We start from the raw sequence: 24385 nt of genomic DNA, 5'->3' as shown, positions 1-24385 counted from the left end.
AAATCACATTTAATTTTGTTTTTCTTTATTATCAAATGGCACCTAAAACTGTTTTACTGTTAATTTAATAGTTAATAAAAAATAGTGATGCTACAACAACAATTATGGATGAACGATCGAACGTACGTACGTATATGTATGTATATTAAGTTGATTGATAATCCCCTAACAAAATTTCCATTACAATTGCTATTTAAATGTACATTATATATAGATATATTTTGATTTCTCGTTTGTTCTTTTGTTATAGGTACACGAATTTCAATATTAGTTACAAATATTTGCTCTTGTCAGTATGTGTATGTATTTATATGTGTGTGTGTGCATTTCTATTAGTAACAAATTTGTGCGGCCTTTTTTTGGGAGGGGGGCTAGAAGGTAAAAGGAGTCACAGTTATCGAAATGCTGGGCTCGGTTTGGACTTTTGGCTATGTGGATATGTTTGTTGTGTCGCGTCGGTCCATCATGTCGTATACTTAACATACCTAATACCACATGACTTTTGGCTTAATATGCGTATACAATATATATATTAAATGTATTAAACAATTGTTAAATGTATAGTCTGCTGATGTTTTTCTCCTCTGCTATGCAAACGTCAGTGAGTTATAAATAATTTTGAAGCGAAATATGTGCAATCGCCGCTGTTGCCGTTTGCCCCGAGGATGCGCTGTCTGCTATAAATGTGTAACGCGATAACACTTCGATGGGCCACAATCGTTATTGGCCACGACGGGGACGGGATTGCAGCTTATGCCGCTGCCGTCGGTTAGCTAGAACTATAAGTCCGTAATTGGTCCGCCGGCGACGCTGAGTTTGTTAGTCGTCGCTGTCGCTGTTGCTGCTGAAGTTGTTGTGGTTGTTGTATTTGGATTCCAATTTGTTTGGCTGCTGGCCACCTGGGCGCTTAGGTCTTTAACCAATTTTTCGAGACTAAATCGTGTAAGAAAACACGCGCGTCGCAGACACAGAGTAACACAGAGAAAGAGAAGAGCAAAGAGAATGCAAAAAAAAAAAGAATAATATACTGGTAAGTGAGAGAAGAGTTACGATAATGTTTGTTGTTTAGTTCTTGAGTTAGTCACATTGTGCAGATATGCTGATGATCGGAAATATGGGTTAATTGGTGTTGCATGCAGAGCGAAATGAAATGTGCGGTGCTGTGTGTGTTATGTGTGTGTTCCCGTTTAGGATAGATCACATTGGACATCGTATATACACATAGGTATGTAACATAGATATAGAGATAGAGAACCATATAGAGCATAGACTACACCCACGCTATGATACGCTGATTGGCCTCCTTACGTGCGCTGGTCGCTTCGCTAAGTTCCCGCTTCAGTTGTGCATGCTCCTTTTTGCGTGGCAACAGCGGCGGCGGCTGCGCTGTTGCTGCTGCAATCGCCACCTGCTGCTGCTCCGTGATTAGCGCAAACTTGGGCGGGCTTTGTAGCTGCGGCTGCGGCTGTTGTGGCATTTGCTTTGTGGTGCCATTGGTGCGGGATTCATTGCTGGAGCTGGACAAGCGTTTAAGCGTGCCGGTCAACTGCTCGTTATCGTCATCCTCCAGCTCCACTTCATCGTCCTCGTCCAGCGATTGCGTTGCCTGCGCCGGCGCCTGATGCACAGTGCCATAGTGTAGATTCAAGGATTGCGAGCGTCGTGCGGCGCCATTGGGGAATGGCAGAGGTGCCTTCCGTGCGCTACGTGCGCGATCATTCTCGTAGATGATGTCATGCTGCGACAACTGCCGCTGGTTGTACAAGCTGGCCAAGGCCTGACGCAGATATTTGTTCTCCGCCTCGAGATGATTGAGACGCTTGTTCGTGTCCTTGCGCTCCAGGCGCAGCTGCATCACATGGGACTACAAAATGAGAAGGTATTAAAAGCAGAAGACGAAGATAACTCTATCTACAACTCACCTTCAGCTCATCGATATCACGTAGTGTGCGCACATTGCCCTCATTCATTGACCACTGACGCTCCTCCACCATTGATTTGACACTGCAAAAGAGGTGAATATATCTTAGTTGAAAAGAAACATGGCATAGTTGACTTCACTTACCGATTGAGCATGGCATCTTCACGCACGCGCGCCGCTTCCTTCACCTCACGCACCACATCCGTCATCATGCCAGGCGTGTAGGCACCTGCAAACAGCAAAAGGCCAAAGATCATCAATTAATTACACAGAGAGAGCGCTCGATGAAGATAGTTTGAAAGAGAGATATAGTTCAAGATATATCGAGAGTTGTGTGTACCTGAATGAAAGGTGGGCGCTGGACTGTGTGTGCCACCGAATCCGCCGCCGCCAAATACCAAGGGTTGACTTTGTGTGCTTAATCCGCTCAAGCTATCTCTACGGTGACGCATGCCCCCGCCTCCAGCCCACAGCTGGCCATTGGGAGCGTGCTTCAAAGCTTCAATATCGACTATGTGTGTGTGTTGTGTTGTGTAGTGTAGTGTGGTGTGGTGTGGTGTACAAAAGTGTGCAAAGTGTGTGTGTGAGTCAAGAATAGGAAGAGGCGGAAAAAAGGTTTAAAATGAAAATACGCCACAAACAAATACAAATACAAGTCAACAAATTACAAAGTTACACAATAATACAAAAGTACTTTAAACAATAATAATAATCAATCAATCGCAGTGAGAGTATACAAAGATAGTTACAACAAGAGGCAATAGACAGAGGGGAAGAGCATACAGTGATGCTGTGTTGACTTTACTATTTACTGTATATACAAAAGAATAAACCCTTTATAGGATCACAAATTGTTGCTCTGTTGCTCCTGCTACACGCACCTTTTGTCTCGTGCAGATTGCGACAAATCTTCGAATTCGTTTCGTGCAATATGTTTATCTGCTCCATCAGCGCGGCAAAGAACTTGTTCTGATGCTCCAGATCCCCGTTACCATTTGTGGTGCCATTGCCCGAGGCGTTGCCATTGCGACACTCTGGTGTATTTTGGCCACTCAGCTTCGAGTCATTATCCGAGGGATTCAGCAGACAGGGATCACTAAAGCGAAAGCTATAAAAGACGAATGAATTAGCAAGTTTCTATAAATAAAATAAAATTAAAGCTTACCCTCGACTAATGTTGGGATTACTGCCGCTGCCATCGAGCACATCCGTGGAGTTTTGATCTTGCTCGGAACCAGCGCCAAAGCCTCCCATCATGTTGACCAGCGGCGGCAAACTGGCAAAATCCTGACCCCCATCCGCATGCATGGCCGGCATTCCAAAGCTCATGCCATAGCCATTGGTTTGGGCCGGAAACAGCATCGGGTAGCGATAGCTAAGCGGCGGCTGCGTGTGCTGTGCAACAATAACAATAATCATAATAATAACATTAACCGGTCAGCAAGCTAAAGTCGAGTGGGACCGACTGCGAGATACCCGAGATACAAAGGTATTTTAAGCTGCACCTGATTTCTAACTATGTTTTCTGAACGGGAAAATGCTGCTTGAAACTATCACATATCTCTGATGATTATAGAATAATCTTACAGAAGTAAAGAATTAAATGTTAAGTAATTCCAAACTATACTCGACAATCGTTTGCTTTAATATGCCATTAAATTCTAAAAGAGACTAAGTCTGATTGCAACACTCTGAGGAATTATTGAGAAGGTTCAATGGAAAATAATAAAATTAAATTAATTATTGATAAGAATTAATCTGCACATTATTTCTATTGTATAATATTTATATTGAAACTTAATACTTTTTAGCGGAAACCACGCAAAATAAAGCTATTAATATTCTTATTTAAAATTGTACTTGTTTAACATTTTATTGGCCCATATTCTAAAAAAAAACTTAAGTCAATTACAATCAATACAATGTTATATAAATATAACAACTGTAGCTCATTTCTATCCTTAATCAATATCTTTTAAGTTTAAAGTCTGTTTATAGTGAAATATTCACAATTAATGAAGAAAAAATGAACTTATTATCACTTTACAATATTAATAGCTATTATTGTAAAGTGATAATAAGTTCAATTTTTTCTCTCTCTCATTTTATGTCCCAATTCTAAAACAAATATGTTGTATATCTAACATAGCATCTGCCTATTCTAAAACAAACTAAAGCTGTTTACAAAACACAGATCTATAATGTGTGTTGGATATATCTGACTACTAGGTGTTTATACAGTCGGACAGATGACAGATGTAAAGACAAAACATGTCACTATTATCTCTAAGAATAATAGATTCACTTAGCGCAGCCTCTTCGTGATTTTGTTGTTTGTCACAAAGTGCAACTACCCTTGTAATTTGTATGGAGTGCGGGTATAATAATAGTGTACGCATTTGCTGCTTTAATGGCAATCACTCACGCGTTGTATGCCCAGGCTAAAGGGCGGTGCCGCGCCCATATTATACGGCTGCGATTGCGAACGCATGAGAAATTGTTGTTGTTGCTGCTGTTGTTGTTGTTGTTGCTGCTGCTGGTGTTGTTGTTGTTGCTGCTGCTGTTGTTGCTGCTGTTGTTGTTGCTGTTGCTGCTGCTGTTGTACTGCTGCTGCCTGCGCTACGAACAGCGATTTGTTGGCAGTCGTTGTTGGATTAAAGTCGAGAAACTCTGATGACGACGAGAGCTGTGCATTCGTTGCATCCCTCAGGCAATTCTCCAGCCATGCATCTAAATGATCCTTGGAATACTGCTCTCGTGTGCTTCCATTTGTACTGCTGCTGCTCTTTTGCTTGTTCAATGGCAACGTTGCGGTTGCTGCTGCTGCTGTTGCTGCTCTAGTTCCAGCAATGGTTGCCGCTGTCGCTGTTGTTGCACTGCGTGATTTTAGCTTCTTGCGCTTGGCGGCGGCTTCCGCAGCTGGAAATGACAAAAAAGCGACATTCAATTTAATTAAATTGGCGCTCTCAAAACAATGCTTACCACTGTGTGTTTTTTTTTAATTAGTGACTAACAACAAAATTGTGCTTTTGAGTATTGTGTGTGTGTCTGTTTTGGGTTGATCTCTCATTGACAAACTGCAATCGCGCGTTGCGAAAATACAAATGAGTCAGATTGTTGGCCAGGCTTAAAGCAACTCAGCTTAGTTTGCTCGCCAGTTATTTCGCAGCCCACAAAAAAAATGTCGCGAACCGCATTCTCAAAACAAGTTTCTCAGCATTGACTCCTATATTATTGTTGTTATTGTCAAGTAAATATTTGAATATTTTGTTGGTAATACGACTCTAAACGGTTTCTCTCTCTGTCTCTCTCTTGGCACTCTCTTTAAAGCTGTTATAGTTTCAAACCGGTAACTATATGTGGGCGAAATCAAACAGGAGAGAGGAGAGGGAGAGATTCCCATTCAATATTCAATTGAGTCGCGCTTGTTGGAGTCATATGTCCCGCACATTCCACCTTCATGACTATTCCAAGTATTACCCTAGGGGTTTCTTATGCCACTCAACTCCCCAGTTTAAATTTAGCTCATGTGGTTGCTTGTTGTTGTTGTTTTTGTTTGCTGTGATCAGAACAGGGGCGTCAACACTTCTTTTGGCGGCTCAGGGTGGGTGCTATAAATAGCATGTGAGCGAGTTATTAAAGCGGATGTCGAACGACGGACTCAAAAAAAAACATAAACAGAACAAGGAGCAGCCTTGAATGCCTGTTTTTGCTTCTGGCTAGCTGCTTGGCCACAAGCACATCACAAATTGACAGTACTATTGTGTTTAGTGGTGGTTGTCTGTCCAGCTGAGCTAATTTATATGTATGCGCTTGTCTTAACTTTAAACACGAAGTACACACGACTGCACAAGCCCCTTTTTGGATACATTTATTTACCAATTTATATTTTACATAGAATATAGAAATACTTTCTAAAGAACTTATTCAGTTTTAGCTATCAGGAAAATACGCCTACACTAACTTTAAACACATCTTTTGGTACATTTATTAACCAAAAATTACTTTTACTTTCTCATAGAAATTCATTCTAAAGAACATATTCGGTTTTCGCTGTCATTTTATTATAAATAACTTAGTAAATTACGCCCACACTAACTTTAATTGCGTTACACATTCGACTGCACAAGACCCTTTTTGGTGCAGTTTAATAACACTATAATTTTTATGTAAAGAATAGGTTTATTTCACTATAATTCATTGTATAGAACATGTTCTGTCCTTAGCTTATATGTATTTATGAAAAGTACAGTGAAATTCGATTGTACTAACTGGGAAGATGTTTCTCATTCAACTGCACAAGACCCTTTATGCTGCAGTTTTATATGATATAACTTTTAATTAAAGAATTTGTTTTTTGTTATAGTGATTCATTGTACAGAACACGTTCTGTACTTTTTGAACAGTAAAATTTGTTAGAATTGACTTTGAACACGTTGTACATTCGACTGCTTTAGACCCTGTATGCTGCAGTAGCTCTTAAATAAAAAATATTCTATTTCACTGAAAGAAAATACTTTCTTCAAATATTATTATTTCATTAATATTGTGAATAAACCTTTTATAAATATTTGTCAGTATAAATTTATTTAAGACTAGCAGCCAAGAATGCGCACGTAACGAAAATATCAAATGAACGTGATCAGCATATAAAGTGTACATCAAACTTGGTGTTCTACGCCTTTGTTGCTGTATGAGAACAGTAACTTTGCATAGATGGAAAATGCTGAATCAAATTCATTGTTGAAGATAATGAAGAATACATCAAAAATATGCATATTTAATTGGGCGTAAACACCAAACAGTTTAGCTCAACGTGAATAATTATGGAGATTAGGGAGAAAATACGAAAAAGAAGTCGATACAAATTTTTAATTTGCTAATGTTAATTTTTTAATTAAAATCGATCTATTAAAGATGGCAACTTTCTAAAACAAATATACTAAACTTTCAACATGAATAGAATGTAAAGTAAAAGAGCAAATATAGATTTGATAAAGAAAATTGTTTCTTCATTACTTCATTAAATATTTATAGAAGAACTACTTGCTTCCCCATCTTATCTGCAGATATATTAGAGCGTCTGTGAGTCTTTTAAACACCTGCTCGCCATTTGGTATCGCATGCACAGTGCCATTTTGTGACTTCCGTGCATTATCTGCGCCTATAATCATGGGCTAATGGTTACACCATCATCAAGTATCAAGTACCCCGCGAGCGACCTCCAATCGGATTTAATTAGCATCCATTTAGCTCATTGTTCCAAATTCGAATTTCGAATCGCATTCACATCGCTTACCCAATTTCAATGTCAGATCGCGTGTATAGATTTCATAACAGTCCATCCGAAATTAAATCAATCACTGACCGTGAACTCAGTGCCCACCTGGCTTGCACCTCTCTTAGCCTTCCCCATATGGTGCCCCTAATCACATCAATTAAAGTTGGGGAACATTTTTGTTTTTTTTTTTTTTTTTGTTGAATGCATCGATACAACTTTGAAGCTATCATTTGCATTCGAATGTTGCACAATTAAATTGGCAAATCAAATGTTTGGGAAAAGCAAACACAACAAACAGATTTGTATCTGGCTGGGGAAATTGAAAAAGGAAATGAAACAGCAACAAACAGAAAGAGTTAATGAAAAGCAGACAAATATGCTAATTTCACTAATGAAACTAACGAGAAATGGGAAAACTGACAATAGCATTTTTATATAAGCAGCAGAAGATTCCCTCCTACTGAGATACGCGTGTGAAGCGAAAACTGTTTTGTCTGGCAACAATAAAAAAAAAACCGAGTCAAGATTGTTTTTCATTTAAATAAATTAGATGATCCATAAATACAAGAGACGAAAAAAAAAAAGAGTTGAGCGTCTGCAGAGTTGTATTTCAAATCAGTTCAAGGCTAAGTTAGAGTGAAGCTAACAAAAGATTGACTACATTTTGTCATTTAAAAATATCTGAAAGGTACACTTTAATTTTATCACAGTGTTAGTCACGTACAAAACATATTTTTGAGATATTTAAATCGTTTTCCTATTTGCATTCGTGTGTTATTTGAACTAATTTAAGTTTAAGTAAGTAAGAAAGCTACAATCGAGTGTGCTTGTTGTGAGATGTTCTGAATAGAAACAAAACAATGCGATATTATCACTTAAATATACCATATTAATATATCGATAAAATATTGAAGTATACCGAAATGTATATTTAGTATATTGGTATAATATGTGCTGTCAAAAAAAATTGCAGCTCTAACTCTTATAGTCTCTGAGATCTATGTATTCATATGGACAGACAGACAGACGGACAGACAACCATGGCTTTATCGTTTGGTCTGATGGCGCTGATCTAGAATATATGTGTACACTTTATGGAGTCATATACTTCCTGTTGGCTCAAAGTTAAGACACCCTTCTACCCTATTATCTTTGCCATTTTTCCATCCTCGACAATTACAAATAATCTGAGGCTTAAATTGCAGCAATTTATATCACTTGAAGCTATTACTCTCAAAGCGAATGATCTATATAATTGGAGACTTAATTAATGATTTATTGTGACAAATGTTACGCGTCTATAGAAACGCTTCTCCATCTTTACAAATAGCTCAACTCGACTCCAATTTCTATATATGTATATTCTCCCAAATATATTTGGCGTTTCATTGACAAATAGCTTCAGGCTTAAGCAGTTGCTTGGCGTGTTGCGTGTGGCCAACGATCCACCTAAAAGATACTAACTACTTTGTTAGTTGCTCAGCTAAACGATGTATTAATCTAGCGTTTTTCATTCGTTTTCGTTTTTTTAATTTTTTGGGTTGAATCATATCGCGTGTGTGTTTGCCACAAAATGAATGCAAGTAGTTCGAGTTGGCAGTCATTCAGTTAGTCAGTCCACTTGCTTGCTTACCTCTTTGTGTGCCTGCCACGCCCATGGCGCCCACATTCTTTGGCATTGCGTTGACCGTCGTGCTGGAGTTCGTTGTGCTTGTTGCTGTGACGGCTGTTGCAGTTGCAGTTGCAACTGCATTTGCCACATGCTGATGGTCGTTGCCATTCGTATTAATCTCTTGCGTCTGCGTTGTGGTTGTCATTTCTATATATGCAAAAATGGTAAAAAAGAATGAGTGAGTCGAAAGAAATTCGTTTTATTTTCTTATTGTTTAGTTTACAAAAAGGTTCCCCTTCTTCTCTCTCACTCTCTCTCTGTGCACAAAGACAGCAGCAACTCGTCTGCATTTCAAGGCTTTGGCTTTGTGTCTACTCAACCCGTTGGCATTCGACCGTGAAAAACTTGCTAAACACAGTAGAACAGCTAAAGAATGTCAAGAAGTTTATCGAAGCGAGTCGACTTTTCAATACTCTATCATCGAAAATAATACTAAATTGAATATGAACTTCAAATGTAGCTAAACAATTTGAGGACAGGAATTAAAAGTCTTCTTTAAACAAGTCGGAAATTGAGGAGATTTTTGGATGATAAATTTGTCACATAAAGTCAATAATTTGGAACTTAAAATACACTTTATTAAGTATATTAATGATCTGGTATACTTCAGCATGATAAGCTTATAATATAGTACATCCAACTTTTTTGATAACATCAATTCATAGTTATCAAACATTAAATTCTAAATACAACAGTTTGAGCAGATGATATTAGCAAAAATGTAGTATTTAATTTAATTGTCTAAAATTATGGATATTTCGTGAAAGTCCCATTACTAAATTAATGAATTAATCTCCTTCATTTAAAATTATGGAGACCCAGATAAAATTTCGAAATTAAATTAAATAATCTACACATTTTCAGCTGTCTTCAGAGAAAGTTCCATTACTAAATTTAATAATATGATTTTAATGAATTAATTTCTCTCATTTCATCTTCATAATAAATTCAATTCAATAAAATTATGAAGACCCTAACAAAATGTAAAAACTAAATTAAATAATCTACAAATTTTCAACAGTCTTTCCGAGAAAGTTCCATAGCCAAATGAAATAATATGAAGCTAATGAATTAATTTCCATCAGTTTAAATTATGGAGATCCCGAAAGATTTCGAAACTAAATTAAATAATCTACAAATTTTCAACAATCTTAAGAACTTGTTTTCATAAGCATCGAGCTTTAAGAACTTTAAAGTTTAAGATGCAGCTGCCAATAATAAAAGAAAGAGAAGACTTTGCTATCTATAATCACTCAACTTTTTACCCCTCATGAACACTAAACTCCTCTACTCAAAAAGTAAATGATTGAAATGCATTCACACCCACTACTCTCTGCATTGTTAGGGTATAACGGGTCTGGTAACTGAGCAGATACGCTGTGTTTACGCTGAGCGAGAACTCAGAGTTGGGGGTTAGAATGCGCATATCTCTGTGACTGAGACGGATCGGAACGGAACGCCACGAAAGACAGTCGCCAAGAAGAAAACGCCAATGCCGGAAAACACCTGTCTGTGTTTTTTCTTTCTTTTTCTTACTTTTGCAACAAAGTGAACTAAGTTGAATGCAGGTGACGTTGCTCGTGTTGTTTTGGCTGTTTGATTGTTTGCGTAGCCGTGGTGCTGCACAAACATTTTATTGATGAAAAGTAAACAATCATTCATGCTTCACCCGTGTGTTGTGTGTAAACATATCGCGGTCTCTAGTACGTGTATCTAGGAGACAGCCAAGCGATAAACAATTTGAAATAGTTGAGGGAGGAGGGAGGAGTAGGGGCAATTGCATTGTATGTTGTGTAGATAGAGGGCAAGTGAAATGCACTTGAGCATAAGTTGTCTTCTAACGATAATGAAGTGCCCACTTCAATGCAATCCATATTCTCATGCGCACATTAGAGAACTCTAGTTGAAGACCGCATTATGCGGTAGATCAAGATAATAATTATACAGAGCGATGAAGTTTTACTTCCCAAATGTAGTTTCGGATGAAAGAGAACTTTTGTAGAAAGCAAAGTTATGTGTTTAGATATTAAATTTATATTTCTTTTTAACTAAAGATATTAAAGTAGTATATAACTATATTCTTTTAATTTAAAGCACAGTTTGTATATTGTAATATATTTCCAGAATAGAATTTCAGATGAAAGACAACTTTTGTTGAAAGCAAAGTTAATTAGTCTGAAATTAAATTGATATTTTGTTATGCTTAAGATAACTTTTATTTATATAAATTGAACCACTGGTTTAGATATTAATATATTTCCTGAATTAGGATCAAACAGAACTATTGTTGAAACCATAGTTGTGTCTTCAAAAATTTAATTTAAATTTCTTTTTAGTAAGATTATTGAAATATTAAATATCTATATTATTTTAATATTTTTAAATTGAAAGCATATTTTAGGAATTAGAATATATTTTTTTAATGGATAACTTTTGTTGAAAGCAATGTTTTTTAGGCAGAAATTAAATTGTTTTAGATATTAATATATTACCTAAATATATTTTAGCAACATAGAAAATACAGTTGTTTATTCAGAAATGTGAAATTTACTTTTGGGAAAGAATTTTTTATATAACATTTCGTTGGGAATATTAAACAATATGTTGCTTTAAAATGTAAAAGTTCGAAGTTTAGCTTAAATAATGATATATTTCTCAAATATGTTTCGGGATGAAAGAGAACTTTTCTTGAAAACGAAGTTATTCAGAAATTTGAATTGAAATTTCGTTTTGTTAAAGTTCAGTTATCATTTTTTTACACGAAACTATCAATGAATTATTTTTTAATATACATCTGAAGATGTTTTTGCATGAAATTGAAAATTGCCACTGTTGATATTAAATTAAATGATGTTGTACTATAGACGCCTTCAACGACTTTTCAAATTGAATCCCCTTTTTGCATTAGCCGTCAAAAGCTAGAGTCCTCACATCAGTACAGTTGTTAGCTGTCAGACAGTTAGTCAGACAGACAGATGGACGGACGGACAGACAGACAGACAGATGGACGGACAGACAGACAGACAGACGGACAGATAGGCAGTCAGGTGAGTACATATGAGTGGACTGCATCATTAGCTTAATGGTTTAACTGCAACATTTGTTGTTGCTGTTGTTGTTGTAGTTTTTTTCACTGAATGCTGAGTGTTGAATGTTGGTTGTGTTGCTTGACTGTTGTTTGTGGGGGCCTTAAAGTATGAGAAAGTTGAAGGTAAGAAACATTTGCATGCCATTAAGAGTGGCAAAGAAGAAAACTTGAATGCTTGGCTTGTTTTAATGTAGCTTCCTCATTTATGACAACATAATTGCCAAGCAGCCGCCGTTAGTTGTAATGTACAAATTTACATACATACATATGGTATATACTTTCGTATATTGTATTCCCAAGTGGTGTTTGGTTCTGTTACAGAATTAACAGAGCGATGCTACGGTTTAACGCTTCGCTAACAGCAATTATGAGGCAACAAAATGCAAGTTACAATTGTAAGCACATTCATAAAAAAAAACCTGTGAACAAGTACATATAAATATGTATGTCTATGTATGCAATATGTGAATGTATCTTTCTAAACAACAATTGGAAGTGCCAAAAACTTGTTTTTGTTTTTTTTTCTTTGTACATACATCAAAGTGCCAAACTAGGCGCAACGAAAGTCAAGCGACGCTTGCCACAGCTCGTTACACAGCCAAAGATAAAGACACAGATAGTGCAGATATAGACAGACAGATAGCGAGACACACAACTACAGATACAGCTACAGAGATGCCTTTTGTGTGTGGGATCCAATGCCAAAAAAAAATCCGTTCATGGAGAAAACAAATTAAAAACTAGCAAAAGCAGACAAAGAGAGCAAGAGAGAGATGTTGTGGGATCGGCACGTTTGCCCATTAAGTACATGTATCTATAAGATACACATTGCCCATTCACACACACACACACATACACATATACACTATATAATGTATCTGTATCTGCTAACGAGCGAAAAAGCTGACTTTGCTGTGAATAATGCTATGATTGTGGTTGCTGTTGCTATTTTTTTTTTGTTTCGTATAAACAGGCCGGCAAAAGGCCTTGCCACTTCACAGTCAAGTTGAAAGTGAATTAAGTTTTTGCTTTTCTTTGACGCCAAAAAGGCAGGCGAAAGGCAAAACAACACAGCACAACACAACACGCAGACAACAACAACAACAATGGAACAACGGCAACGGCAACATAACAACCTAACAACGTTTGGCAACCAACGATTAATTAAATTAGCGTTAGTGTGCAAAAAATGTTTAATATCATGCATTGATAAAAATACATTTTTCTGTAAACAACAATTCCCAGATATTTTATTGCACCTAGCACCAAGTAGTACTTCTATCACAATTTCCAGATACTTGCACTGCCATGATATACACATATTTATCATTATATATTGCAGCTGTAAACAATACACTAATTAACAATTCATTACGTCGCACTAATTGAATAGCAGTCAAGTGGACAGTCAGTCAACCTTAATCTGCCGTAACCTTTGCCTAATTTATGCTTTGATTAACAGTTCACTGTTAAGCTCTACAGCGCTGCTAAGCCAGAGAGAAATGTAATCGATAATTATCGAGTGCGTTGAATGTGCTTGCGATAATTATCGCTAGATCTGAGTAGTGATGAATGTTATCGCTGTTTCTCAGTTCTGTGAAGTTATTAACAGGGTATTTGGCTCTCGACTACTGTTATGCTCACAGAACAGTCGAATCTAATCTTGGTTAGCGGTGCACTTAACTTTGGTAATAAATTAGGGTACTACGCCTGACAGACTTGACGCTGTTTTTGTTTCTTTGAGCTCTTGTGACTCCTCTCCCAAATTAACACCAATGACAGCAGCGAGCTTTGAAGCTTGAAGTTTTTGTTGACGTTTTTTTAGTGAGATGGCCCTGATTGCCTTTTGGCGAAGTGAGCCGGCAACAAAACATTCATTACTGGCAAATATTTTGGCATCTCTTTGGGCTTTGGCTTTCTTTTTCTATTTTTTGCTCAAGTTCTAGGCTATTGACACGATGCCAAGAAAAAAACAAACAAAAAGAGAACTGATGACTATCTCTCTGGGAAAAAGAAATCGCTATACGAACTTCGGGAATTGCAAAATGTTTGTCTGTGATAATATTGGGGCATCAAAATAATAATAAAACAAAATACCGGTTTTTTTCTAATAGTCAAATCTCTCTTGCACCGAATGTGAGTGTGTGTGTGATTGACCTTTCCCATAACAAACCCAACAGCAGCAACAACAAGCTGAGTTTTTAATGACACCAATAAAAACAAAGCAAAGTGAAAAAGGCGACAGCGACGTTGCTGCTGCTTCCCCAACTACCAAATCACCGGACGCGATCAATGACTAAATACATAGAAGATAAACAGACACACACACGTACACTCACAGGGGGAGAGACAAAGACAACAACTACGAGGAAGAAGCAGAAGACAAAGTCATTTGGTTTGTTGACCCAAGCATAGAGCAAGCAGTCAATAAATTGAAGAAAATGAATGAAAGGAGAAAAAGACACTCACGATGATAGTCGCTCACACACACAAGCACAGATGCGCAGCAACGAGACACAGATGTAAAATCGTAAAAGCAGCGATGACCAAGCAAAAGCAACCAAGGAGCAGTTACTCACACGCATACAGGCGCAAAAGCAGCGGTCACATGGGCACAGTTTTGCTCAGTGAGCGAGAGACAGACAGACAAACTATCGAGTGTTTGTGCCCCCCTCGCGTGCTCCATCACAACGACAAACGGCAAACGGACAAGCACAAAATGAAAAGCGAAATGCGTTCAGATGACGTCGTCGCTGGCGTAGGCGTCGCTGCTCACAGTTGCTGTCAGCTGAAGCAGCTGCTGCTGTTGCTGTTGCGTTGTTGTTGCGCCTGCATGGGTTTGGAATTGGAAATGCTTTTGTTTTTATGCTGGCACTTGGGTTTTTTTGTTGTGCTCATACCAAACAAATTCCTCAAGGTTTAAGCACACACACACAAGTAAAAAGACTTATTGTAGGTGTATAAATAAAATATTGCTAATTATTGAAACTGTGCTTTACCTACTCTTCGTTTGCAATTGGAGCAGCAATTATTGAAGTGCAATGTTGTTGCTGTTATTGTACTTAAACTTGTCCCGCTTCAAGTGTTTTATAAGTACTGTTCACTGGGCTGTTAATGCTAATTTTTTATTAGGAACACATCTGTTGGCAGCCTTTTTTTTGCTTAGCCATTTCAAATTTGCACAGACAATTTACACACACACACAAACACACGCACACATTGCTGTTGTTGTAGACGCTACGCGCACAGCGGCAACTTAAAAATTCTCGACGTCGATTATCGCACTCGCGTTTAGTAGTTATTGAATTTTTGTTTTTGTTTCGTTGGCTCTTTTTTTCAATGAACTATGTCCGATTTTGCAGTAGTAGTTTTATTTGCAATTAGTTTTAACAACAACACAGGCGCAAAACACCCGCAATGCGACGACGTTCGAAAGATCTGCGCAGCAACAAAATATAACGCGTCCGCTCTCGACAAGTGTTGCTCGACAACAACATTGAAACGGCGAAATGTGAAACAGCAGCAACTCAACGAAACAGCGGAATGCGACCAAGCGCAACTTGACGAATTCGTTGCTGCGTTAGGTCGAAAACAGTGTTGAAGAGCGCGAGATGATTTGGCGCGCATGGTCTTGAATTTAAAAATGTAACTGAAAATTGAATAATTTAGTTGAAAATAGCTACTTAATTAAAATTGTAATTTTGCAAAATAAATAAGACTGCAACTTGTTCAATTCAAATACATTGTATATATTGTAGAAAATATCAATTTACAATTGCACAATTGGTGCTAAAAATAAATAAATACACACATACACACATATTCAAATCGTATATATATAATATAGTATATCGTATAAGTAAAAACTGAATTAAAACTAGAATTTATAATTACGTTTTGGAAGTTCAACTTTTAAAATACAATACATTCATACAATATCTAGCAACATCTTCTGTGTACAACATTGCCCAACAAACAATTAACTATTATTGCATTATTACGCATTACGCATTACGCATTAGGAAGACGCCCCCCTCATGTGTTGGGTGAGTTCAACAAACAATGGACACGACGCGACACGACACGACACGACAAGACACGTCACGTCACCCACAAATAACGATCTCTCACTTTTTGTAGAAAAAACAACAACTCGCTATGTGTGTGCTTGGTGCTTCGCTTCAGCTAATACTAGAATTACTCTCGTACATGTTGGTATCAAAAAAGTATGACATTTGCATCTTCTAATCCTCCAGCCGGTGCTGCCGCTTGAAACTCCTCTCGACAATCACAAATGCAATGGTGCCAATGGTGCCGGAGACAACCAAAATGCCCAATTGCACATAGAGACCAAGGAATGCCGAGTAGAAGAAACTAATTGCCGCGGCCACCGACTGCATGAATTTGAAGAGTGCAAATGCACCAACCGCATTGTTGACATACTCGCCACCCAGCATCGAATAGACCTGGGTGTTAATGCAGGCATCGCCTAAGCCGAGCAAGAATGCACAAATTAACGCCATCGTGGCGCTGGGCGGATCCAAGTATGAGATATCGGTGGTATCCTTGAAGGGTGCGCTATTCGGCAGATTGAGGAATGTCATGAAGAAGGCAGCCATGTGCATCACATAGCCAGCAATGACAATGGGATCGCGACCATAGCGCGTTGTCTTCGATGCCAGAATGCCAAAGAAACCGCCTCCAAACACTTCGCCAGCGCCAATGCAAATGCCCACGAGACCAACAATCTCCTTGGGCGTGGCTGCAATCTTGGTGGTGAAACCAATCGACGAGCCAAAGACACCGCTAAAGAAAGAGAGCTCCAAACCTGCAATAAAAATTAGTTAATAAAAATGAATTTAAGAAATTTACAAATTCTGTTCATACCTGTGTAGAAAAATGCCAAGCTGAGCAGCAACATTTTCTTGGTCATAAACAGTTTGCCAGCGGACTTTAAAGCATAGACAGCATGACCACAAGCAGTTTGCTTCGACTCCAGCTCGTTGTCCTGCTCCGCATTGCTGGCCATGAAGCGCAGAGCCAGCAGAAACACAATTCCGAGCACAGCAACCGCTGTGAGTACGCCAATGACAAGATCTCGCGTCTGTTTGTCAATGTGCGTCTTGTCCTGGAACTGATAGTAAACAAAGAGATTGCCAAAGAACATGCTGCACTGCAGCAGCGCCCAAAAGATGCCCGAGTTACGGGAGATCGTATCCGCATTGCTGCAACGTGCCAAATACGTGCCTTGCCCCGTCCAGGTAAGTGCGGCACCAACGCCAATGATGGCGCTGGCCACATAAAGAAGCGTTGTCGAGGGAAACAGAAACGATATCATGAATCCACTGTAAATCAGAAATGGAATTAGTAAAGGCTTTAAATATTCTTTAATCATTGTCAACTTACACGTAGGTCAGGGCGCCCACAATGATGGAGACGCGTGGTCCAGTCACCGACATAAACGAAGGCGCCAGCCAATTGGAGAGCGCAAAGAACAGATAAATGATCGCCAGACTGGTGTAGCCCTCGCCCTTGAAGCTCTCATCATCCTTAGAAATGCTATCCAATATGGTTTTCTATAAAAGGAGGAAAGAAACACAGTTGTAAGGGAATTGTGCAATTCTAAGCTAAATTATATAGTACATTTTAAGTGTGCAATTCTATATTATTTAGTACATTTTAAGTGTGACCAGAGCTTCTAGAGTGTTGCAGTCACATTTGTACGAAGCCCTGGTCAACCTAATATACAATTGTCAAGATGTGTAAAATTACTATTATTCTTTTCTAAGCTAGACTTGAAAGAAATAAACGCCCATTCACACAAACGGATTTTACACAGAAGCATTGTGCATGAATTCATTCATTCATTAAGAAATGAGTCCTTAAGAACATCAATAAAAATAAAGAAAAGATTTTCCCTTTTAAGCAGCATTTTCTGTAGTCAGATTAAATTGCTGAGAACTAAATAAATATTAACAGTTATTGCTTAGAGTACAACTTCACAGTTTGAAAAGAATTTATTTAAGCTACAGCCGGATTCAAAGTTCACCTTTCAACTGTCAGTCTTTTTCAAAAGCAAAGTCGAAAATGCAGATCAAACATAGCAACAAGGACAATTCTAAGACCGAGTCGAAGACTGAACAGATTTTAAAAATGAAGAAAAGTAGACAGATTACCGCCACAAAATCGTTGGAGGATGATCGAGTCACTGTCGATCAGATAATTCAACAGTTTCAGTTTTTGAGGATACGCCGCTAAAGTTAATATGATAGTGTCGACCAAGGATCACTTAACATTATTCATCAAAGAACCAAGGAAAGCAAAGAAAAAACTACTTTATCATCAATTATATGAAAACGTTACTATATTTATCACATGATTTAATATTAAAATTCTTATGACTATATTAATTTTCATTTGTTTGCCTTTAATGTGTTCCTGTTAAATATGTTTTGCTTAAACAATTTTTCTTGAACTAATCTTACATTAACGATGTCACGCTTATTATTAAATTTTTATGGATTCCGTCCAAATCAAAATCATCATAATTGTTTTGGGTTGCACTGCCATTTAATTTTGGACTGTGAAAATAATAAGCACTTGTCGATAATAAGAATTCAGTTTATCTCAAAACTTGCAAGTTTTTATTGCGATCGTAAATTATTAGGATACATTCTAAATGTTGTTATTGGGTCGTATACGTAATCTTTGTTGGAAATGTTTTTGATTTACTCGTATATATAGGGTGTATTCAAAAATAGTTGCCTAATTTAAAAAAAAAAATGTGACTTGAATACATTTATTATTGTTATTTTATTTTAAAACGTTATTCAGAAAACGTGTTGAGGTCTTTTAAGCATTTTGTTCAGGGTCAAATAAAGTGAATAAAGCGTTTCCTATGCGGATGCGACGGCGCTATAAAGTAACTGTATATTTTGGAGTATATAAAAAAAAGATATGTATATATAATAATATCGATTACATATACATGTATCGAACCAACTCTTGCAGATAACCAGTTCAATGCAAAAACTTGTAATGAGTTCAAGTGCAATGACAATCGACGTAGAGCGAAGTTGTAACTGGAAATTCTTGCATGTCCAGAATATTTGCATAAAATTAATGCGAATTAGCATGGAAAACTACGCACACGAAAAAAACGTGTTTTCGATTCGGTTTTTTCCACAAGGTAATGCGTAAGGATGTCCAGATGCGAATCGATATCGTTATCTGTGCCAACTTGACTCTGACATCAATTCGCTGCATTTTGATTGAGAATGCAACTCTGGACGGTCCTTGAGCCCAATATGAAAACTAGAGTCGTACACTTGCTGTATTATCAGCACTCAGCAGCAGCTGTTTATAGTAATTGATATAATAATAAGCACGAAACTTGCACTCGGACTCCAAAGCGGCATCATCATCAACTGTTTGGTGCCTCTTGAGACTTGCGTGAATGGTTGTGGAGAAGGTGCATCAAACCCAATGACAGCTGAGAAAGTGAAAGCAAACATAAAGCCAGATAGCGAAAACTTAAACAACTGAGATAATACTAAACGACTTGGAGATACCCTGTAAAAAAGGGAGTACTGAAGAGGGTTGACAAATTTAACTTAAATAATTTATATTCATTTGTAAGTAGGTACAATAATGTCATAACTTTAAAATAAAATATAAACAAGAAAAAAACGGAAATATTAGGGATCTTTTTTTTAAATAAGATTAAATAAGATTCCTTGTAAAATTAATCTACTTAAAATTATGGAAATAATAAAAGTTAAAGAAATAATAAAAGTGAATTCAAGACTCCAAAATTATCTAAATTATCATTTTAAAAATGATAAACTAAAAAATTATAGATTATCTAAAGATTTTTTATCAAATTTACTTAATGTATTTTAAGGATTTTTATGACATTTTTTTTTTAAATTTAATATTTTTATTTAATTTTTCCTATATTTTATTACATCCCTAACCAAAAACTTTACTCAATTTGATGTAGAATGAATTATAATGTATGTCATTTTAAATTTGTTGCCAACCTCTTCAAATCGATCAGATATAATTTAAACAGTGAATATAAATTTCTTATTAAAATTTATTTCGTTAGTTGATCTTCGAGTTCTTCAGAAAATAGTTAGTTCTTCATAGTAATCGAAAGACTTTATTAGCGAAATTTACGTTAAGCAAGCAAATCAGACCTGCAAACCAGACGACAACAATTAATCAGTACATTGTAAATTCCTGGCCATAAATCCATGAGAAGCAATCAAGCGATAACACATTTTACCAACTTTATCAGTAAAAATCGCCAGTGTTTGAGGAAAATACGAAAATAAAAGTAAATAAAATGCTGCAGTTGCAGGCGGTTAAGTGAAACTGGGTCAAAATGATATTTCCTGAGCATTTCTACAAAAGTCAATGGCCAGCTTAAACCTGATAGCCATATAACAGGGAAATCGTAGGCCAAAATTGCAAACCTATAGACTTGGAATTTCTTTTAAATTTGTTTTTCTATTACGCAAAATATCAACTGGTGCCACAACTCTCAATCTCGATCGGCATGAAGAAAAAAACAAAATAAAAATGCAGAAACAAGTTTCACTCACTTTGTTTTGGCCAACTTCACATTTTAGTTGAACGACTAAGGATGGCAATGGAGGGGGTAAGAGGCAGGGGTAGTAAGTAGTAAAGCAGTCTGGGTGGCTTGTGGGCTCGTCGATAGCACACCCACTTTTATTTTTTTGTTGGTTAGGTAATGACGTCGTTGTTGCCCAGAGGCAGCATTTGAAATGGCAGCGACGCGACGTTGGCGTCGACGGTTGCCAAATATATTGAGACATACATACATACATATGTATTTGAAATGCATATGTTGGTCAGCTTGGCCTTGAGACAGACATTGATGCATGTGTGTGTGTGTGTGGAATGAACTTGCAATTGTAATGGCATTGAAAGACCTGACGTTGATGCGTTTACGATGCAGCGACAGACAATTTATTGCGTTTGATTGCGCAATCAGTTGGTAAGCTAAGCCAACAAGCTATTACAACTTTGATATCGATGCAGGATAATCGATAACGCACAGTAAACTAGTTCAGATGTTAATGTAAATTAACAGTGCGGCGTTAACAGTAGTCCACATTTCGATAGAGATCGTTATGTTATTGTAATATTAACAGCGTAGGTTTAACAGCGACGCTTTGTTTACTGGGATATTTGGTATTTCCGCAGGGATATTTCAAACATTGACCCACATGTGATTATACATGGATCTTTGAACCCCCATGTGAATCACATAGCATATCTTGTTTATAGACAAATGCATATTCTGTATAAATTGTGGAGTGAACAAAGCTTATAAGTGTGTCAGTTTTTTTTTTCAAGAAATAGCAAGATAAGTGCGCTGCATAGCGCTGGACTATTGGATTGTAGCTTAGTAAATAGTAAATGTAGATAGATTACGACACAAGCCAAGGCCTTTTGCACAAAGCAAAAATTGCGCTCTAATGGGCCATACTGATATAGAGACTTAAATATATATAGTATATCGATCGCATGGTATTGGCCGGCTTCAACTTGTCGATTGATCGCGTTTCGTTTTTGGCCAACAACACGCCCTGTTTGGAATTCCAGCTCACTCATTCACTTGGCTTAAAGTGCGCGCGGCGTATTAAATTGTTAAACAAAAGCAAACCAATTGCAGCAACAATAACAACAACAACAACAACAACAAGCTAACCATCTTGAGGGCATATTGTGTAAAACACCAAAACATCGAAACAAACTTTGTTGAAAGTGAGAGTGCATTAAAATGAATAGCATTAATTGGAATCTGCTTAAGTAACGGCGAAAATACAAACAGCAAAACCAAAAAAACAACAACAAAAAACGATGTATAATATTTCAATACTCAAGCGGACGAAATTGTTAATGTGTCGCCAAGGTTCATTGAACCAAATAAGTTATGAGTATACATTTATTTCAAGACTGGATAAATCGGTATTCAAACAGAAACAATTACACTGAGAACAACGCTACGATCGTTGAAAATGAAATGCTTAGTATTCACAATACGCACAAAAACCTGAAAGTAAAACAAAACCACAAAAAAACAAAGCTAAGTTTCCCACTTTAAGATCGTCGAAACTTGTATACTCTTTCCTGTTGCAAACTATAACCTACTTTTATGTATACTATATCTCATCTGACTGCAATATCAATATAAAATATGTATTGAATGTAAACTATACTTTTTCTAAATTTAATAGCTACTCAAATACATGCTTTACTAAATAGTGATATACTCGAATATGTATATTTAGCAACAAAATTGTTTGTTATTTACTAAAGGCATTTATTAACTGTTATGCATATTTAAAAAATAAACAACCAAAAGACAAATTATTTATCGTCTCTACTTGCTTGCTTACGCCATTGTTTTTTTTTTTTTTTAGTTATTTATTTAACACCTGCTAAACATGATTCTTCAATTTGCTACATTTTAATACTTTTATTTTGAAAGTACGTATAAATTAAAAAACCACTCTCAATTTCTAAAATTACCGCAATTCCAGCATTTTATAAAATGATTTTTGTTTTGTTTGGCACATGGCAAAAAGATCATTCATTAATTGATTTCTATATAGCCTATATGCTAAACATGTTTCTTCAATGTTATTTTAGAAGGCTCTACAAGCACACTGACACTGACTTAATTTCAAGTTAATTCGCCAACCGGTAGAAGACACACAAGAATGTCATTCCAGTTCCAACTACGCGATTAATATTTGCGTAGATGCGACCTTCAATCTTAGCTCTGAGACTCTGATAATTATAAGAAAGGCAAAACCCGGACAAAAGCTCAGAAATAATACGGTAAAAACGAAGGCAGTGAATGAACGCACACAGAGAATAAACACACACATGTACATATGTATGTACGCATACAGTAAGCTTTTTAATCATTGTAATTATTGTTGTTGCTGCCGACTAGGCGAGAAAACACAAACAAAAAAGCACTCGAATCTTATATTGAAATTGTGTGGGCGTTGTCTGAGATGATATCGCTCATTATTTTATTATGGTATTATTTGCCTATCATAAAAGAAACTACCAATTGCCCTTTAACAAAGAGAAGTTAACTTTGCTGGGCAATAATGTAAGTTGACTTTTGGGGTCATCAATTCAGTGGAGTTGTTGACTTCAATTGCATTAATCAAATTGAATTATGGGCTGGCTGCGCTACTTGCTGATAAGGTTAGTAGCCAATAAACAATTGTTATCAGCTGTTTGAAGCTGCTTTAGAACTAAGAAATAAACACAAACACACATACATATAAATGCCAACTACTCCAGTGAAAGTAGTGAAGAAACTGAAATCAGTATAATTTACTCAATTGGTAATTGAACGAAGCTTTTGGTGCGCTTTGTTCGCTAGCAGAGTAAACACACACAACACACAGTCAGAAACACATGTAAGGCAATGTAATGTGAATGTGTGGGTGCGTCTAAGTGGGAGAAAGAAAGGGGCAGAGCGACAAGCGACAATAACGACTACGTACATACGTGTGCCAAGGCTACTACAACGTCTATTGGCAAGGACAAGGACGAAAATAGCCCTTCCCCAATGGTTGGTCGTGGGATGTCAACAACGCCCACGCATACACACACATAACACACTCATACATATGTACATGTAAGCGCGGACTCGCAGTTAGAAAAGACCCGCGCGTACTCACCTCAATATTACTCATTGTTTGAAATGCAGTGAAGACAAACATGAAGCCAAATCCCAGTATTAATATCATTATGAATTGACGATCCATTTTGCTTGATTTTTTTCGTTGTTTGTTTGTTTAGAACGTGTAACTGTTGTTTGTAATTTGTATTTATTTATCTGTGCATATTAAGAGACGCGCCACAAGCACACAAAACAGATGATGCGACAACGGGGGTGTTAAAAGCGATGCCAGAGATTGTTTTTTTTTCGATGTCAAATGCGCGAAAACTTAAAATCACAACAACCTGTTTGTAACTTAGTTGGATAAATTTATAATTTTGTAAAAACACTTGATTAAACAATATAAATCAACTCGAAAGCAAACTTTGCACGAAACTTAAAACCGAAACGAGCAAAATGCTTGTTTGTGTCGACGGCAGACAGGTTGGTGTGAATGCGATGAGGTCTGAGAGTGGATTAAAAGAGAGAAATAATCATAAATGGCCACAATTGCAGTTGTTTTTGTTTAGTAGCGCATAGAGAGCGAAGCTTTCTTGAAAGCTTTTCAATTTAAACATCTGTTTCGTGGTGTGACCGAAATATACACTTATTCGTCGATGAAATATACCAACCTATAGCAGCCCTGATAATACTAAACTGGTTTCACATAATTTAAATTTTTTATCGGGTTACCTTTTGTT

General features: G+C 37.0%; 2 protein-coding genes across 7 annotated transcripts; both read right to left on the bottom strand.

Moving 5' to 3' along the window:
* Positions 1–10: 10 nt before the first annotated feature.
* On the bottom strand, positions 11–15507 carry LOC117576844 (myb-like protein AA). 6 transcript variants are annotated; one of them, XM_034261933.2, is made up of 10 exons: positions 14962–15493; positions 8836–9021; positions 4347–4840; positions 3087–3316; positions 2803–3029; positions 2262–2432; positions 2066–2150; positions 1923–2004; positions 1309–1864; positions 13–933 (listed from the first exon to the last, which is right to left on the bottom strand). In XM_034261933.2, the coding sequence occupies exons 2-10, from the start codon at positions 9017–9019 to the stop codon at positions 908–910; spliced, it is 2055 nt and encodes a 684-aa protein (XP_034117824.1). In that variant the 5' UTR covers positions 9020–9021; positions 14962–15493; the 3' UTR covers positions 13–907. The 6 variants fall into 6 exon arrangements, with proteins under 6 accessions (XP_034117827.1, XP_034117825.1, XP_034117824.1 ...); XM_034261932.2 differs by having other exon boundaries at positions 14–933; positions 1281–1864; positions 14966–15494; XM_034261931.2 differs by having other exon boundaries at positions 14–933; positions 1281–1864.
* A 277-nt stretch (positions 15508–15784) lies between these two features.
* On the bottom strand, positions 15785–24168 carry LOC117575505 (UNC93-like protein MFSD11). Its single transcript, XM_034259748.2, has 4 exons — positions 23704–24168; positions 17369–17538; positions 16850–17307; positions 15785–16790 (listed from the first exon to the last, which is right to left on the bottom strand). The coding sequence occupies exons 1-4, from the start codon at positions 23788–23790 to the stop codon at positions 16207–16209; spliced, it is 1299 nt and encodes a 432-aa protein (XP_034115639.1). The 5' UTR covers positions 23791–24168; the 3' UTR covers positions 15785–16206.
* Between the last annotated feature and the right edge of the window lie 217 nt (positions 24169–24385).

The sequence above is a fragment of the Drosophila albomicans genome, chromosome 2R, assembly GCF_009650485.2.
Source record: "Drosophila albomicans strain 15112-1751.03 chromosome 2R, ASM965048v2, whole genome shotgun sequence".
NCBI classification, from domain to species: domain Eukaryota; kingdom Metazoa; phylum Arthropoda; class Insecta; order Diptera; family Drosophilidae; genus Drosophila; species Drosophila albomicans.
This window is presented reverse-complemented; position numbering and strand designations above follow the sequence as displayed.

Bases quoted from the DNA above. Each gene is read 5' to 3' on its own strand.
- LOC117576844 (XM_034261932.2), bottom strand. From the start codon at position 9,019: ATGACAACCACAACGCAGACGCAAGAGATTAATACGAATGGCAACGAC. The intron at 2,005-2,065 runs GTAAGTGAAGTC...CCTCTTTTGCAG, and splicing joins GAAGATGCCATGCTCAATCG to TGTCAAATCAATGGTGGAGG. The intron at 1,865-1,922 runs GTGAGTTGTAGA...CTCATTTTGTAG, and splicing joins GTGATATCGATGAGCTGAAG to TCCCATGTGATGCAGCTGCG.
- LOC117575505 (XM_034259748.2), bottom strand. From the start codon at position 23,790: ATGGATCGTCAATTCATAATGATATTAATACTGGGATTTGGCTTCATG. The intron at 17,308-17,368 runs GTAAGTTGACAA...TCTGATTTACAG, and splicing joins GTGGGCGCCCTGACCTACGT to TGGATTCATGATATCGTTTC. The intron at 16,791-16,849 runs GTATGAACAGAA...TTTTTATTGCAG, and splicing joins CTTGGCATTTTTCTACACAG to GTTTGGAGCTCTCTTTCTTT.